The sequence below is a fragment of the Clavelina lepadiformis genome, chromosome 6, assembly GCF_947623445.1.
Source record: "Clavelina lepadiformis chromosome 6, kaClaLepa1.1, whole genome shotgun sequence".
NCBI classification, from domain to species: domain Eukaryota; kingdom Metazoa; phylum Chordata; class Ascidiacea; order Aplousobranchia; family Clavelinidae; genus Clavelina; species Clavelina lepadiformis.
In genome coordinates, this window is record NC_135245.1 from 14,725,950 (window position 1) to 14,741,989 (window position 16,040).

Genomic DNA, 16,040 nt, shown 5'->3' on the forward strand with positions numbered 1-16,040 from the left:
AACAACAGTCACGGAATTGACCGCGACAACGAGGGCTGGAATAACGACAATGCACGACAACAGCCCAGGTAAAATGGCAGCATTTTTAATATTCAGAAATTCTTGTACAATATATTTAAAGACATTTGTATCAACAACGCTTTCGGCTAAGAGTATACAAGAAGTTATAACAAGACCCGGTGTTCCTCACAGGAGGGAGAACAGATAAGCCCATACTGGAGCTACATTATATTCTGGTCATAGCTGTAGCAGCTTTATTAGTTCTTATCGTTCTGCTCGTCGTATTCGTCAAAAGGTTGGTAAAAACCACGAAAAAACATTTTGTACCAGCATATTTTGCGTATTCCCCAGACGTCTCCGTGTGTAAGTTGATAAAAAGATGCATAATCAAGGATTTTTTTCATCATACAGACGTCAGCATGGACAGCGGAAGCATTCGTCTGAAATCGTGAATACAGACAATGGCGCGTTCGGTAATTATGATCGGGAAATGCCGACTACATCACCTGCGCTCACTGCTTCTCCAATTCAAAAAAGTAATCTGAAACACGAATATTACGAATGCGAGCCTAACAACCAGCTTGTAACAGAAGTTGCAAACTACATGGAAATCGATGATATCGTGGGTGGAGACCCAAACCAAAAAAACTCAACTTCCAACGATGAAGAGAGGAAAGTTGTGGTGGACAACATCCTTTATCAACCGGTCGCCGAAGAAAGATTTCAAAGAAACAAGAAGGAATACAACTCACTTTATCTCAAAATGAACGCAGGAGTATCAATAAAATCAATAACATAATTGCAATTATTGAGTAATTTCCAAAGTAACTGGCGGAGGTGAATTCCACTTAATTAACGAAAAAGAGAGTCACAAGATTCATGCATTTGGTCGAGTTATGAAACCTGGTTTCTTTAAACAAAAAAATAAAGTACGTATCGGGCAAGCTTTCACTACACCAACCTATATGACTTTTCTTGAAATGTAAATATGCAATTGCTACTTTAAATTTTCTATTTTTCTATCAAGACGAGAAAATTGAATAAACAACAATATTGTAATAAGGGAAAGTGCAGTAATGCTCTCGGCTAGCAATCACAGAACCACGCCTATGACATCATATCTATCTAAAGAAAGTTACAACTTCATATGATAGTGACGCACGGGTTTGGGCAAATTTCCAAACACATCATAACAGTCTCGTGTGAGACCCATTTTTGTTAACAGTCGATATAAGTTCGAATCCCTTCGAGGAATTTCAGACTTGTTCGACTTAAACGAAATATTACGTTGCACTTTCAAGCAAATGAGCCGCTATAGACTCTAGAAATAAGATTCATAACTTCCATTGGTCACTGTGTATTGTTTTCTTTACTGGCAAATAATCACAAAACAAAGCTGGTTTAAAAATACAAGGAATAAAAACTATATTGCGCAGAACGCACAATGTTTACTTTGATAGCCGACGGCCGCATTCGTCATCAACATGCAAGAAATAAAAACTGTGCATTTGATGTCGCCATAGTGACACAATGCATTCACCCACGCGTGACTAACTACAACATCCGCTTCACGTGATCATTATTACGATAGCAAGCTAATAGATCATACGTGTGTTGTACAATACCTTGACTGGCCTTGTTGCAAACCGAAATTTTATTTCAAGATTTAGGAATGAAGTAGCCAAGCTATGAATTGAGGGCTATTTGCATAAGCGAGGAGACACAAAACCAAAGGGTTATGGTAACAGGAAAACCTAATTATTCATGAACCGGCAGCTATCAAAAATACTTTTGCAGTATTAAAAGTTTAAGTCGGAGGAGGCAGACAAGAAGCAAATTAAGTGCAAAATATAAAATATTTTTTCGAACTGGTACAATAATGTAGTTTAAAGTAAACAAGTTACAGAACAAGTTGTACCAAATATTTTTACATGAGCTTATTATGTAACTAGTTGCAGTTACAAATGGTCGCTTTTAAAGTTTCACAAGGAACGTGTAAATTGCTGCTTCCAAAATGTTTAAAACGAGGACGACAACATGGAAAAACATAGTTTTCTTCCTATCTTACGTCACAGCAAGACCCGGTACGTGAAACGGATATCGGAAGTTACCTAATGACGTCATTCAATTAATCTAAGCTGGCATCGTTGTTTGATGGCTGTAACAACATGTCAAACTTACACACTGAGCTGCATTGTGTTGCTAAACCCAGTTGACCTAAGCTGAAATTGCCAAGTCGGCGACGTACTCACAGTATGACAGATATTTTTTGACTTTATGTTTTAAGCCCAAGCGTTGCTACAGCGAAATTGTTGTCTGTAACGCCATTGAATTGCAGTGACGGCTGGAACAAAACTTACAAACACTGCGACATAACGTCAATAATATTTTTCTGTAAACATTTTTAACGCGTTAGTCTTGGCCGGGTTTACGACAATGCAATTTTAACGGGTCATGTTTAGAACATAAGCCGAAAATATTTACACCACATAATTTCAACTACTTTCCGTTTTTAGACGCCTCAGAACTGGTTTATTGCGATGGACACGAGCAATGGGGCAACAGCAGTGGTAGAATTGCCATTGTTCCAAACCCCAACTACAGGAACATCGATTACTTGATGATCTTTCCAAATAGGACGGAGATGTTCATGATGAACATCAGTATCTCAACAGAACACAAATCTCCTTACTGTTACACTGCTATCGACTTCGTAGTTTTGCCCGATGGTATTAATGCGTGTATATGTGAATGCATGCCGATAATGTATGGGCACGACACATTTCAAGATTACGAAATATCAGTTGTGTGGGATGAAAAACAAAAAGTGTAATGAAATGTCCAACCTTTCAGGCTACAAGCAGTGCGTAAATGATGAATTCTGCCACGTCTACGTGCCGCCAGACGCTGACGTGACTAATTTGCAAACCCTGTATTCTGTTTCATCCGTTAGTGGACGTTGTGGCGCAAATCTAACAAAAGCTGCAAAATGGCCTCCGCGCATTTGTGTGAAAGGGCGCCAGCCATCGTTTGAATTGGGTATAACGTACCAGTTTGTTGAAATGGGTAAGCGACTCTAAGCGCCATAATCTCATAAACATCTTAAAATACGCTTGATATGTCTTCCTTTTCCAAAACTTTCAATATTATCTTAAATCACAGGTGACGCCCAACAAGATCCGGCTCCTGTTTACCAACTGGACGACAGCACATTAGGCGTTATAATGGCAGTGGTAATCCCAGCTACTGTCATTATCATAATCGCAACGATATTTGCATGTCGTCGCAAAAGCTGGTAAGTACTGCCGATTAATCTCACTGTCTTTTTACAGCAATCGACTGATGGCAGATTTTGGACAGTTAGATTATGTTTAGCCATCGATAACACCTACCAACATACATGTTCACAATGGGTTGCAACATTGTAAATTCTTGTCAATATTTCAATACAGCAGGAAGCGAACCCGTTCAGCGTTCGAGATAGCACCCTACGCCGTACATGTCAGTATAAGGCGAGGCTTGTCATTAAACACGGCGCAAAAGGAACAGATGCCCGGCAATGTGTATGACAATGCTGAGAATGCGACATCGGGACAAAGCAACGACTACCTGCAGCCGATCGTCGAACAAACTTACTGCGAGATCCAAAATTGTGAACCGACCGACGCGGCTCTGCTTACTCCGAGTAGAAGGGTCTATGACATAGCTGAAGGTTTCGATACGGCAAGTACTGAGCAAAAACGTGACGAAACTGGACACGGTAATAACTTCGATGGGAACAACTCACTCACTGATGAAGGCACATTTGTTGGTGTTTATGGCGAAACTGGCGTAAGTGTTGGCTACATGGAGATGTCGCCAACTCCAGGTTCGAGCAGAAATCTTGACTCCTTTGACTATAACTCGGCTGACTCGTTGCTGGCAGCCAATGACGCATCCCGCACCGAGTACAGCGAAATTGTTGCCACCATGAAGGAAGGAAGATCTCTGGAACGTTTGCACTCCTGTCAGGATAAATATAAATCCGTGAGGAAGAAGAAGAGACCTTAAAGAAGGACGTTGAAAGAGACGGGCTCCTGTTCTTGCGCTTCCAAGGAGGCAAGATAGGTTTTTCCTGAAGAAACTGGCGCCACGTCATTACTCGACCAACGAGAAAGAGCCAGACACACACTGTACGCAACTGTCTGTAAACTGCATTTCTATTTTTGCATTTTTTCTCTAATTACATTACCAAACCATTATTATCTTCTAAAATTGGGCACGAGAACAGACGTAAATTCTACAGAGATGTAATGTCTATCAATCTCTAACTAGAAATGTCAATCTACAATATATTCTGTGAACGGTTAGGGAATGACGTGAATGAATGTGCGGTCTCGATGTTGCTGCGTATATACTTTGTTGGCAATTGCGCTATTTTCACGTGGAAAGAATGATAACTACAAAGAAAATGTTCAAATAATGTTCACTTATAGTAAATTTAAACACGGTAAATTATTACAAATATTAAGTACAGACATGAGACCACCGGATGTTTAAAAATAGTAAAAAATCGTTCCACCATGCTGTACATCATGCGTTACATCAACTCCTAACAGCATGTTTTGTCGTTTTAATATTGTTGTCGCAACACGCTGCGAAGTTTATGGCAGCCAATAAAAATTTTATTAAACCAGCAGATTTGTGAGGAGCAACATAGATGTTTGTGAATGCTACAAAAGGTTAAAATATTCCATAAAAGGGTTTTTCAAAAATCATGCAAAGACACAAAAGCGTTTTTTGAAGGAAGGAAGTGACGCTTGCTTTGCGAAAGCTAAAAAAGTTACCAAATTTTACCTATTTTCACAATAATTTGCGTAGGATCATTTCCGCTAAGGGTTAAGGAGTTCATTTTAAGGCCGAGGGTAGTTTATGGGCAAAATTTCATGATACTGGTATTTCCGTTTTTCGAAAACTGTCGTCAAACTGAGTTGATTACGTGCAATATTTGTGAGTAACGCAAAGGATTTGTTCGGTGACTTTTCATGCTTAATAAAAAAAAAACGTGACCACTGGTATTCAGATATAAACCATACTTTCCTGACAGCACGTAATAGACTCAAGTAACGTAGATCAGCTTTGAAAAAACTACACGCCGGTCTCCTACAAAGGTCTGGTCGCAGCTTAGTCATACAACGAAAAGTGAACATTAAGATTTTCATTAATTAAAGGCGGCCCAGGGCAGAGATATTACAACATACGGACTGGAGTGCAGAAGGAAGTTTACCAAATATCCAGAAACAAAAGCGTAACATATTTAACAGTTGGACGACCGCAAAAATCGAAAGGAAGAAAATTAAAATATGGAGTTTGGTTTTGGCCAACTGCTGGTGTTGTATCAGGTTCTAGCAGGTAAGCGTAACCATAAAGTGTAGTTAACGGAATAGCAACCATACCTTCCGCAATGTTGCACTAAGTTTACCATCTCGCAAAAAATATTAATTTGAAAGTGACCTACCTCTCAAATACCCTGTATTCTGTTATATAGTTATCAACGAAATTATAAACAAAAAACGTTAATAAATGAATTGCTCGTTTATTCTTCAGTTGTCAGGTGCGAGTTGAATCTGAAATATGTCCCAGCACGCCTCTTAGACGCTGAGCATATCTTGGAACCAGACAATTCTACAGAAATTGAAGAGTATTTCACCCTCGGACATTACTTGGTCACAAACAGTTTGAAATCGAATTCGACGGAGAGCAACAATGTTCCACTCATACTTGTGGCGAGGTAGGTGCCTCCGAGTATTAGTACTGTACTAGTTTTTAGTTTTGTTTAAGTTTATGCACCTTGTTGCACCAAGGGAGTTACCAATGGTTTAAAAACTTAGTAAAACATAACCTACTTATACTGCACATCCAACAACCAACATAACCAAAAACAATAGGTTACCAAACGATTTGTAGATAAGTTGTTTTACATAAATCGTATATATACATATAACCTAAATACGCATAACAGTTTGAGCGTCACCTGTAAGACCTAATTTTTCTCAAATTTTTATCACAAGGAACTTCTAATCAAAAGTGAAAGGAAGGTGTCTACGAGCTGATGTATTTGTTTAATTCATTAAATTTCTAACTTCGCAGGTCTAAAGACAGCGGAGATGAACTTCGTCCACCAACTCAACTGTCCCCAAGACTCTCCTTTCATAGCGTAACAGAACAAAAAATATCTGTTAGCACGCCCCTTAGTATCTTTGACATGACTTGTCCAGACAACTACGTCTCTGTCGGAGGACTTGCGGGCATTGTGCAAGGCATGACATTACCGCACCTTGACCCTGAAGACTACAGATGCGTGCACGAAAACTTTACGGATCCAGTTCATTTGAGCTTTTTCTTTTAGTACGTAGACACACATATTGACATTGTAGAATAATTTGTAATCTAATTAAAGTATGTTGTCATTTCCAATTCGATAGAATTTTGTAGACCACGCCTAAATTTCTGTTTGATAAATTCATTCAAATTTAAAATCTTTATTTTGCAGCAACCAGTCACTCAAAGCAATTTGGCCAATTCCATCATCTACGCCAGAATCGGTCGGTGGATTTTTTGCAGTGGGAGAAATTGATCCTGACCGCTTAATTATTGGCTATCGTTTAAAACCAGCTTTGATCAAGGGCGCCATCATGCGTAAGTATTAAATTACGTTAAAAATCGGGAGACTTATAAAACAACGAGAAAAATACGAATTTTTTTCAGTTTATTTTTAGCTTAATTAATTTTAGTAGTATCGATCATATAAAACCTATGCTTCATTTAAACAGAAAACAAAAGTAAATTGAACAAAAAAATAATTAATTATCTATAGTTCTATACTAAGTCGCCCGCTGGCATTAGATTCAGATGTTATCAAGAATGAGTACTAACTTTGATTCTTCCTGATAATCTGATCAAATTACAGCAAATAGAATGAGTGACCGGACGGACACAACAACAGGTTTAACAGACGCGTACAACTTAGTTTCAACTACACGGCAACAGAGATCCATGGAAACAACTTCAGCTACGTCGACAACAAGTACAACAGCTTCGGCCCGTTCAAGGCCAAGGACCCCGCCTCAACAAGACAATGTCACGATAATTATCGTGGTGGTGGCGGTGGTAATTATATTCGCCTGCCTATCCATAATATCTGTGCGTGCCTGCAGGAAATATGAGTACGTATTCGCGACATAACAAGAGTTTTTTTGACAATAATAGTGATATCAAAATGGCTAACAGAAACCTGTGATTTAATGACAGTACTGAAAAAATCTTAATGACCCTTTTGGAAAATCGCAACTTTGGAATGATAATTTTTAGCTATGGTTAGCGGCTAGAGTAAATCTTTATCCTCTGCAATCTACTAACTTTCACAAAAAAATATTTTTTTTTACTTTCTAGATGTTCATTGCGAGGTAAGAAGAACAAACCAATCACAGACACTCTGAGCACGGAACCATCGGATTTTGTATACTGCGGCGCCCAACAGCCACCTGACGGCCAGCCACCAAAATTACCACGAACGCAAGATGACGGACCAGAGCTTAAAATTAATATTTTATACCAGCAAACAACGCCAAATGAAATCGGCGCCAAACAAAGAGACAGTTCTTACGTTGAAACTGTTATAAATCCTATATATTCTCAAGAAACTCTGTGAGAAACCGAACGTAATTGAAGGGGAAATGGATATAAGAGCACCCATATACACGTTTGTCAACGATGGCCAAGAAATCGTGTGAGCGAAGAAAACGTACAATTCGTATATGACATATACCTGGGTGTGCATTGCAATTTTCCGACCGAAAGGTGGCAACAAATGCTAATTTTTGTTTTAGTGTGTATTTTATATCTACTTCATGCAATCTAGTAATTGACGTTAAGTTCTGCCAATTCTGTGTTCAGTCTGATGAGAAGTAGTACTCGTACACTTTGCAACCGTCCGTGGCGTTTCTCATGCACCACTGTTTATTGCACAGGCCTATGTAAATGACTCTGCCTTTTATGTGACAATAAAAACACAAAACAGTAGATCCCCTCTGCCTCTTCAATCCGGTTATTACGTCATAAGGTAAACAAACCAAGGCGTGAGTAAGACGCGAAGCAACAACTCTTGTCAGCAAATTTCCGCAATGCGCCGTTTGAGGGTATTTCTTACCATAGGCGCAGAGAAATTCTAGACTTCAGAAGATTTTTTAAAACATGTGTCTAAGTCAGATGCCAGCAATACGTTGGGAGTGACGGTATTTGAAGGTTAACCTCTCAGCATTACTATAGTAAACGCGTCATATGTTTTTCGACAATTATGCAAATAATATTCGTCACGCAAACCGAATGATTTGCTTGTCAAACGCTACCAACCTACCTAATCACTTTAATGGGCAATATAAATTCGTGTTGGAGTTTTCGAATTATGTCAAATTGTCCGGGTCGTACGAGTGCATCATGATTATTTAGCAGGATCGTAAGTAATGTCAGACAGATAGCAGTGGTGAGTGTACACCAAACAATAAACGCACAATATAACTTCAGATAACGCGTTTCTTTTGCAGGTTTGTGACTTCGTGCATAATAGGCTGCTATGTAACGTAAAGAGAAGCATGAAAGAAATAATCTTAATATTTGGTTTTCTTTGGTTTCACGGTAAGTTTTGTTTTAATTTGTTGAAACCGTTTCAGGCGCTTATAGGAAGTAATCAGAAAGTTTTTTATTTGAAGTTTTTCCGCTAATGGGCATAACTCTTACAGCATATAAAAAAGCACGTTCGAAACAAATAAGTTAAAGCAGTAAAAGCAAAACACATAAAAATATTATTTCATACTTAGTTGAAGGACAAGAAAAAGTGGACACCTTCATAACAGACATCAGGGATGCCAAGCTAGTGGGGGAAAACCATGAGTTGCAGTTGTCGATATGGGAGCCGGTGTCCCCATTTGAAGATTACTACATACTGGGACAATATGTCAACAGGGGCGAAAGGCCCCCACCTAATGATACTCAGCTTATAATTGCCAAGTAAGTCACTTGATTATTTGTGTCTGTCAACAATTACAAAACTACTACAAGTTTATGCGTTAACATGTTCTCACCATACGATAAGCGTTGCAATTGCGCTTAAAGGCACTCAAAGGTGTATGTACTCTCAGAGCTTATAAACTTTAAAAAATTTAGATCCATCAACGCAAGCTTAAAACAACCGATACGGTTTCAAGGAGGTTGGAAATTCATTAAAGGCATCAGTGTGTGGAGCATGAAATGCCCAAAGGGCTACGTAAGTCTGAGCGCCATTGCAAATAGCGGAAATAAGAAACCGGATGTGACGAATTACAGATGTGTGCATAGGCAGGCGACAAAGAAAGCGCGGATATGGCCGGACGCGTGGTAAGCAAAATCCTGAAGGCAAAACAATGAAGGGGTTATTTGAGGAAGTATCTTGCCCGTCTGTGTCATGATAATAATAAATAATTAACTGATTAAAAAATGACGAATAATGATTTATAAGCAAGACTGTGTCCAGGAACTCTTTACAAAATTAAACAAGGGATAATACATAGAGCAAAATTGCCTTCAGAAACAATGTAAAAGACACTACTTAGTACTGTACTTTTCTTCACACGTGTAGTGACTAATAACTCAAAATCTTGCTCATAGCTTGTTCTGTGTACGTGGACAAGAGCACACTCTTCGAAATATATATTCGCCAAGTGGGTGGATGAACATATTCTATGTGTTGGAATATCCGACCGACAGCAAGTATTTTATGGAACCTTACACGTTAAAAAAAGGTATAATACGTTTAATCCCTTCTTTCAATTCCAGTAAACAGCTTTTAACACGGTCATACACCGCGTTGCTATCAAAAAGCGAATGAAAACCATTTTTAGATCACGCGTGAAGTGTCGCGATGGTAACGTCACATGCGAAAGTGCTTAGTCGTCAAGGCAAGAATTCTTAAGCATCATGACTCACAAATTCTGATATTTAACACAGAATTATGGTCAACTTATTCAAATAATATGCAAATTAATACGTGACACCTACACAGGCTTATAAATTAGCATAAACTGTGTCCTTTTCAGTGCCTACGAAATACATTGATACGGTGCGAGAACGAGAGACTACAGCAACGGCAGCAATGGCTGCAACTACGTCGCGAATTGCTGACGACTTTCCGATTGATGACGGCGATGATTACGCAAATGATGATGAAATCACAATAAAAATCTCAAAGAGTCAGGACCTACCAAGAAGTACTTTGAACTAAATCAATTTTAATGTTCATGTCTGCTTGAACTGCAGATTCGACAAATAATGTGCTTGAACGAAATGGTATTGCACTTGGCAGTAACGGTCAAATTCAGGTTAAATTTTTAGTCGATCAACGCTAAGAATACTTATCAGACGAAGTATATAATAAAGAAATAAAGTGTTTGGAAAATTCTCTGTGACGGCTATATCCACAGGTGCACCATCCTACACTATCCTGATAATAAGCGGGGGATTCATACTTCTCGTTATTTCGGCACTCACCATCATGTTCTTTATACGGTAAGTAACTTGACACTACGCCTTACCACAGTATATTCATTACAAATCAGCAAGACAATAACAGCAGAATATTTAGGGCATTTGCTAAAACCTGCGGCAAAAACATTTATTAATACTGTAAACAGATGACGTATTGCTTTACGCGCAGGTCTAATCACAGTAAAAACTCTGACATGTCAATCACCGGTAGCACAGTCATCAGCCCATACGACTCCACACCGCCACCTCACGGTCACCCATCAAGCTCCGATGGAAATGAATTCGAGTACGGTAACGCAAGGAACAGTAGAAAGCGTTTTCTTTCGAGTCTCTCGACCAAAACGGAAAGCATTTCGATGCAAAACGAACCGTCTGAGTTGGAGTTAAAGGAAAACGTGCTCTATTCCAACGGTGCGAAGTTCGAAATGAGAGACAACATTCTCTATCACAGTGTCCGCATCCATCCTCCGGAGGACAATGAGTATCAAACAATCAGCGTAGAACCGATTTACAGCATAGCAGGTGATGCAACGGCAAAGTATAGCCGGGCATCTGGGGTTTACAGTTACGCAACTTGAAAAACTTCTGCTAAATCGTTGTAAATTGCATTACTATTTGAAAGGTTACTAAGGCATTCGTTGATAAAAGATGAGATATAAATCTCTTCCAAAATGGGTAAAAGCTGTGGGAAACGCCAATCTGCGTGTAAGCACTTTCAAGTTATGAAATCTTTGCATGAAGCTAAAAACTGACTGTAACCACAAAACCACAAACCAGCATGTGATATCAATCGTTACTCAAGCTACTTTCCAAAACAAGAACGTCAAAGCAATGTGACCGAGCAGGCAGAGGCATTTGTTGCTGCAGTATTGACAAACCGTTTGTTGCCCAAACACACCAGCACAAACGATGATTAGACCGGGAGAATGACTCGATCGATAACAATTAATGACAACGGGAAATTGCGTAAAATACTCGGATTAGTTCAGAGTATTAACAACGTTGGATAACCCGTTTTGTTCACATATTGCTTGTGATTGACGATTAGAAATTAATAAAAATTTGAAGAAAAATTGTTGAAATGTGGATTCGTTTGATTATTATCATCGCAATAGCAAGTGAGTTTTAAACTTTCTTTTTCGAAGTTTGTTGCTAGTTCAAGCTACCCAGGAAAGCAAAGCCAAGTTAAGTTAACCTGATGAGAAGTATAACAACAAAGATTAGTACTGGTACAAGGCTGTAGCAAGCTACCACTGACTAAAAACGTGCAAAGCAATGTTTGAATGATCAGAAAAATACACGAAAATAATGAGGTATACAAATATTCGACAGTTTTCGATTCAAAGTGGGTCTCAGGTTGGATATATACGGACAAACTGCATCGCTTAAAAAACTGTGTTGAACCAAATCGCGACTTTTGTGTCTGGGCACCCAGCGTGGGGGAAGATGGCTTTGTACTTGGCCATTACGTCACAACTGCAAGAAAACAGCCGGATATCAAAATGCTCCTTGCTAATGGGTATGTAAAAATTAAATAAACCAATTTACGCGGTAAGTATCAATATGAAGGAAATATTGTAGCATTATATCTAGCATCAAGTGAAATTTTTTTGGTCAAAATCACGCTTCTAATGAAAAATTGTCAGGGGCACTTTGCGAGGCGCGAAATGATAAGTCGAAAAAAAATATACTGTATTGAGTAAGTGTTTTGGATTTTTATTCTTATGCACGTAATTGTAACAACAGCACGGAAAATGGGCTCATAGTGAGAGGAACTATGAGCAAAATACTGGACATCGAAAATGACCAACTTATGCAAATCAACTGTCCGGAAGGCTATCGAGCAATGGGCACCATCTTTGTCAAAAATAACCAATTAGTGAAACCTGGCTGTGTTTCAAATATCCGTCTGATGAAAGCACACGTAGTAATACAGGAATCGATGCTTAGGTACCCGTATGATATTTTAACCAATAATATTTTAGTTTAAAACGCTATGAAGTTAAAAATTACAAAGTTAAATTAATAATTTAAACCGTTGCAGCCAAGATTATAAATTGCTACATGTTGTTGGCACTGGCCTTTCCTATGTATTCAAAAACGGAGCAGACGAAACACATGTCTACGAACTAGACACTTCAAGAACTGATGACGGTAAAACAAAATCCAGCAAATTTATATTGCAATAAATATTCTACCCTAGCTTTTACTCAGCAGCTGGGGAAAGTTCAGTAGAGAAAATAAAGAAAAAGAGTACAACAAACGTGTTAGTGATTGTTCTGGCTGTACTGGGATCAATAGTTGTCATGGTTGGAATAATGGCCATTCTTTATTTTGCTTTCTTGAAGTAAGTGCACCGACTACTCATAGACCATCGTAAACCCGTACATATTTTTTACTGAAATGCATCGAAAATTACCGAGCAACCTGTTTCGGTAGTGGTGCTTTTATTCACCTAAGGAGCATGCTCTAAAACCTAACTAACTCCATCATAATGTAAATACAGTAAAAACGAGAATTATGAGATTAATTTCCCAAGGAATTATCAAATTATTACAAAATAATGCCATACATATTTAATTCAGGCAGATGAGCGATAGCTCGGCACATCTTACGAGCACCGAGCAAACCAACGACCCATTATACGAAATGGCAACCCAAGTGGGCGAGAACAGATCAACAGAGAACGAAAGTTCGCACATCTATTCTGAGGTGCTATAAACAGCGCGAAAGAGAAATACGGAGTGACCGAAAATACATTTACAACAAAATGATGGGCGAATGCACGCACCAAACATCGCGGCTACGATCGACAAAGAAATGGTTGACAATATTTTATACTCGGAACCTGAAATCCAATACGATGACGTTGAGGAATTACTGAAGCCCTATACAGCAAAATGTTGACACGACCTCACGGGTGTGTGCTTAGTTACAATAACTACTGCATTCATTATTTCAAAGTTACAAAATAAATGTAAGAAAGTACTGCGATTTAATTCAAATGTAATTGGTAAAAGCATGTCGAAGTTGAGAGTGTTTGAGAACTTGCAGTGCTTGACTTGAAGGTTTAAATAACAGCAAAAAGCCACAATGACACACAAAACAATGATCTAAGTTCAGAAAATTAACTCATCACAATACTGCATATCAACACCAGTTACAGTAAGTACCTGTATATCTAGCAAATACGATATGGGTATAGTAACCGATTTTCAGATATTTCAATTAAGTCTCCGTTTCACATGTAAATAACCTCTAAAGTTTAGAGGTTTATTTATTTAATTTATTGTTTAGAGTCTAAACAAACGTTGAGAGCTACCAACAACAGTTAACACAATGACTAGACCGGTACTAAATAGCGGCCGCAAAGAGACAAACGACCAGTAGGCCGGCAATCCTGCGCTATAAGCTGATGTAAAAAGTTAAATAAAACACCAAATTCGGTTGTACAAGTTTAAAACAGAAATATATTTCGCCTACAGTTAAGCTTTATCAGTCTTACACAAACAGAATCAAATAGAACTAAAAGTGTACATACATAAGTATTTTAAAACATAACCTCTGCGTGCAATTTACCTGTAGTTATAAAAATTCCATAAATTAACTAAAAATATCCAGGTACGTTCTTCTATTTATATCAATCCAGCTTAGTCGTTAAGCCTACTTTAGGCCTACTTAAACCCATTTAAACAAATAAGATTTATCGTACCTTTATCACGTTCACCGCCTTGCTGACGTCATCAAGATATACGTCAGTTGTGGCGCGAAGTGACTTCTCGAAGGCAAGCAGCCAACTTGTGAATCTCTCGACGGTGTCTTCGTACTGTACGTGCGATCCCAACGCTGCTGCCACGATACGCTGCCGGTCAGATATAAGTCGCGGAAAGTCGTCAAGAAGAAGTTCCTGGTGAAATTGTGATAAAACCATCAACTTTGAGTCGACGTGATATTATTTTGTAGACCTTGCTTTGTTGTAGGTTGCGCTCTAGGTCGTTTAATGACCGGAAATGAAAAGGGACTACAAAAGTGGATCACCAAAAACTGCATTGACCTTGTTTAAATAAACTGGGGTACTTTTGCATCGTATTCATTACCATCCAAAATACTTTGGCCATGCGTTACTAATGTGAAAAACTGCTGATGATCTTCACACTACAACAAACCTTCAAGTTATATAAGTGAAAACATTTGATGAATGATTATATTATTATCGGCTCACCATGGCATTTATCTGAGATAATAGGAGGTCGGAGTCGACAGAGATGATCTGATCCAACTCTTCAACCTGAGATTTGAGGGCTTTCGCCGCCTCCTGCAACAAGGAATATAGATTCATCGCATTATAAATAATTAGACCCAAGAAATTGAGGAATTTTATTATAGTAGAGACAAATGTGATCGGTCTTAGCCAGTTAAGCCGCAAGCAGATAAGACTTTTGACACATGACACTAATTTCATCAACATTAAAGCTACGATTCGAAATTAGTTGTAAAGCAAAGTATTCAATAAAACAAATACCTCCCAATCAACCAAAACCAACTGATAAAGTAAAACGTTACTGTTTCTACAAAAGCAATGCTTCCAATAACCCGGTTAATTCATGCCAGTGGCTATTAAAAATACAACAGCTCAAAGATTATACGTTACCTGGAAAGCTGGCACTTCGCCACTTAATTTCTCAGCGTTGTCTAATTCATTTCGAAGTTTTTGTTGGTCGCCAGGTAGCGCTCCGCCATCTTCGCTCACAAGTTTTTCACACCTTGAAATAGAGTTAAGACCGGCATTGAAACATGAAAATAAAATCCGAATTATTTGCAAAACTACCTTTAGCTTTACGGACAGTAGTGCATCGTATTTTGCTACAAGGGGTTATTTGCGGAGGTTAAGAAATTGTTACACAACTGGAAAGCAAAGCATAAAAATATGTCTGGTACTGACTTGTCGATAAATTGGCGAACGTGGTTGGCATCTCTTTCGTATCGCTGCCAGTGGTTCAACGCGTTGTCTAGTAGTTTGTTGCGTGCTTTGACGTCACGCATTACGTCATTATATCTATACAGTAAAAATTCGGTAAAACGTACGACTCATAAATTGCACAACCCCTAAAAAAATATCACAAGTTCCGCGATGAACTGAAGATGCACCTATTTTGTAGGTCTTTGTTGATGTTCTGACCAGTTTTGACATCTTTCAGTAACTTCGCTTCGCTTTGCATCGTGGTTAAGCCAAGTCGGATCTGCTCGAGACCGTGACTGAATTTCTGTTTAAATGAGAAGCAGTGGATTGGTTTTCGAAACAATTATGAAGAAACACAGGCAAATATATACAAACCTATTTATAAAGATTTATGATAATAGGGTTTTCGTCGATAACTGTTTGAAACTATTAGGATACGCATGGATTTTCAATTATGTCTACATTTATACAGACAGAAACCTGAAGGTTTAAAGTTTTTGTTAATCATAAACGCTTTCAAGGT

The 16,040-nt window shown here is 38.5% G+C and overlaps 6 protein-coding genes across 14 annotated transcripts in view; 5 read left to right on the plus strand and 1 right to left on the minus strand.

The window, feature by feature from the left end:
- LOC143461625 (nesprin-1-like) overlaps positions 1–16,040 on the minus strand; it is a 129,110-nt gene that overhangs the window by 95,095 nt on the left and 17,975 nt on the right. For all 8 annotated transcript variants that reach the window (XM_076959403.1, XM_076959401.1, XM_076959402.1 and 5 more), the window contains 5 exons: positions 15,706–15,821; positions 15,500–15,613; positions 15,209–15,320; positions 14,780–14,872; positions 14,270–14,464 (listed from right to left, as the gene is read on the minus strand). In XM_076959403.1, coding sequence (XP_076815518.1) covers positions 14,270–14,464; positions 14,780–14,872; positions 15,209–15,320; positions 15,500–15,613; positions 15,706–15,821 — 630 coding nt within the window. The remainder of the gene's footprint in view (positions 1–14,269; positions 14,465–14,779; positions 14,873–15,208; positions 15,321–15,499; positions 15,614–15,705; positions 15,822–16,040) is intronic.
- On the plus strand, positions 3–805 carry LOC143461691 (uncharacterized). Its single transcript, XM_076959515.1, has 3 exons — positions 3–68; positions 193–295; positions 412–805. The coding sequence occupies exons 1-3, from the start codon at positions 50–52 to the stop codon at positions 797–799; spliced, it is 510 nt and encodes a 169-aa protein (XP_076815630.1). The 5' UTR covers positions 3–49; the 3' UTR covers positions 800–805.
- Positions 1,537–4,678, plus strand: LOC143461686 (uncharacterized). Its single transcript, XM_076959507.1, has 5 exons — positions 1,537–2,084; positions 2,517–2,729; positions 2,854–3,066; positions 3,163–3,295; positions 3,453–4,678. Exons 1-5 carry the CDS (start codon positions 2,015–2,017, stop codon positions 4,048–4,050), a joined length of 1,227 nt encoding a protein of 408 aa, XP_076815622.1. The 5' UTR covers positions 1,537–2,014; the 3' UTR covers positions 4,051–4,678.
- LOC143461687 (uncharacterized) lies at positions 4,864–8,061 on the plus strand. The gene is made up of 6 exons (XM_076959508.1): positions 4,864–5,391; positions 5,587–5,770; positions 6,130–6,387; positions 6,533–6,678; positions 6,950–7,205; positions 7,432–8,061. The coding sequence occupies exons 1-6, from the start codon at positions 5,343–5,345 to the stop codon at positions 7,688–7,690; spliced, it is 1,152 nt and encodes a 383-aa protein (XP_076815623.1). The 5' UTR covers positions 4,864–5,342; the 3' UTR covers positions 7,691–8,061.
- LOC143461685 (uncharacterized) lies at positions 8,583–11,639 on the plus strand. Its single transcript, XM_076959506.1, has 7 exons — positions 8,583–8,673; positions 8,856–9,045; positions 9,202–9,411; positions 9,682–9,815; positions 10,110–10,280; positions 10,494–10,578; positions 10,727–11,639. Exons 1-7 carry the CDS (start codon positions 8,631–8,633, stop codon positions 11,133–11,135), a joined length of 1,242 nt encoding a protein of 413 aa, XP_076815621.1. The 5' UTR covers positions 8,583–8,630; the 3' UTR covers positions 11,136–11,639.
- Positions 11,541–13,556, plus strand: LOC143461690 (uncharacterized). 2 transcript variants are annotated; one of them, XM_076959513.1, is made up of 6 exons: positions 11,541–11,675; positions 11,890–12,076; positions 12,304–12,507; positions 12,602–12,711; positions 12,772–12,904; positions 13,143–13,556. In XM_076959513.1, exons 1-6 carry the CDS (start codon positions 11,639–11,641, stop codon positions 13,276–13,278), a joined length of 807 nt encoding a protein of 268 aa, XP_076815628.1. In that variant the 5' UTR covers positions 11,541–11,638; the 3' UTR covers positions 13,279–13,556. The 2 variants fall into 2 exon arrangements, with proteins under 2 accessions (XP_076815628.1, XP_076815629.1); XM_076959514.1 differs by having other exon boundaries at positions 12,775–12,904.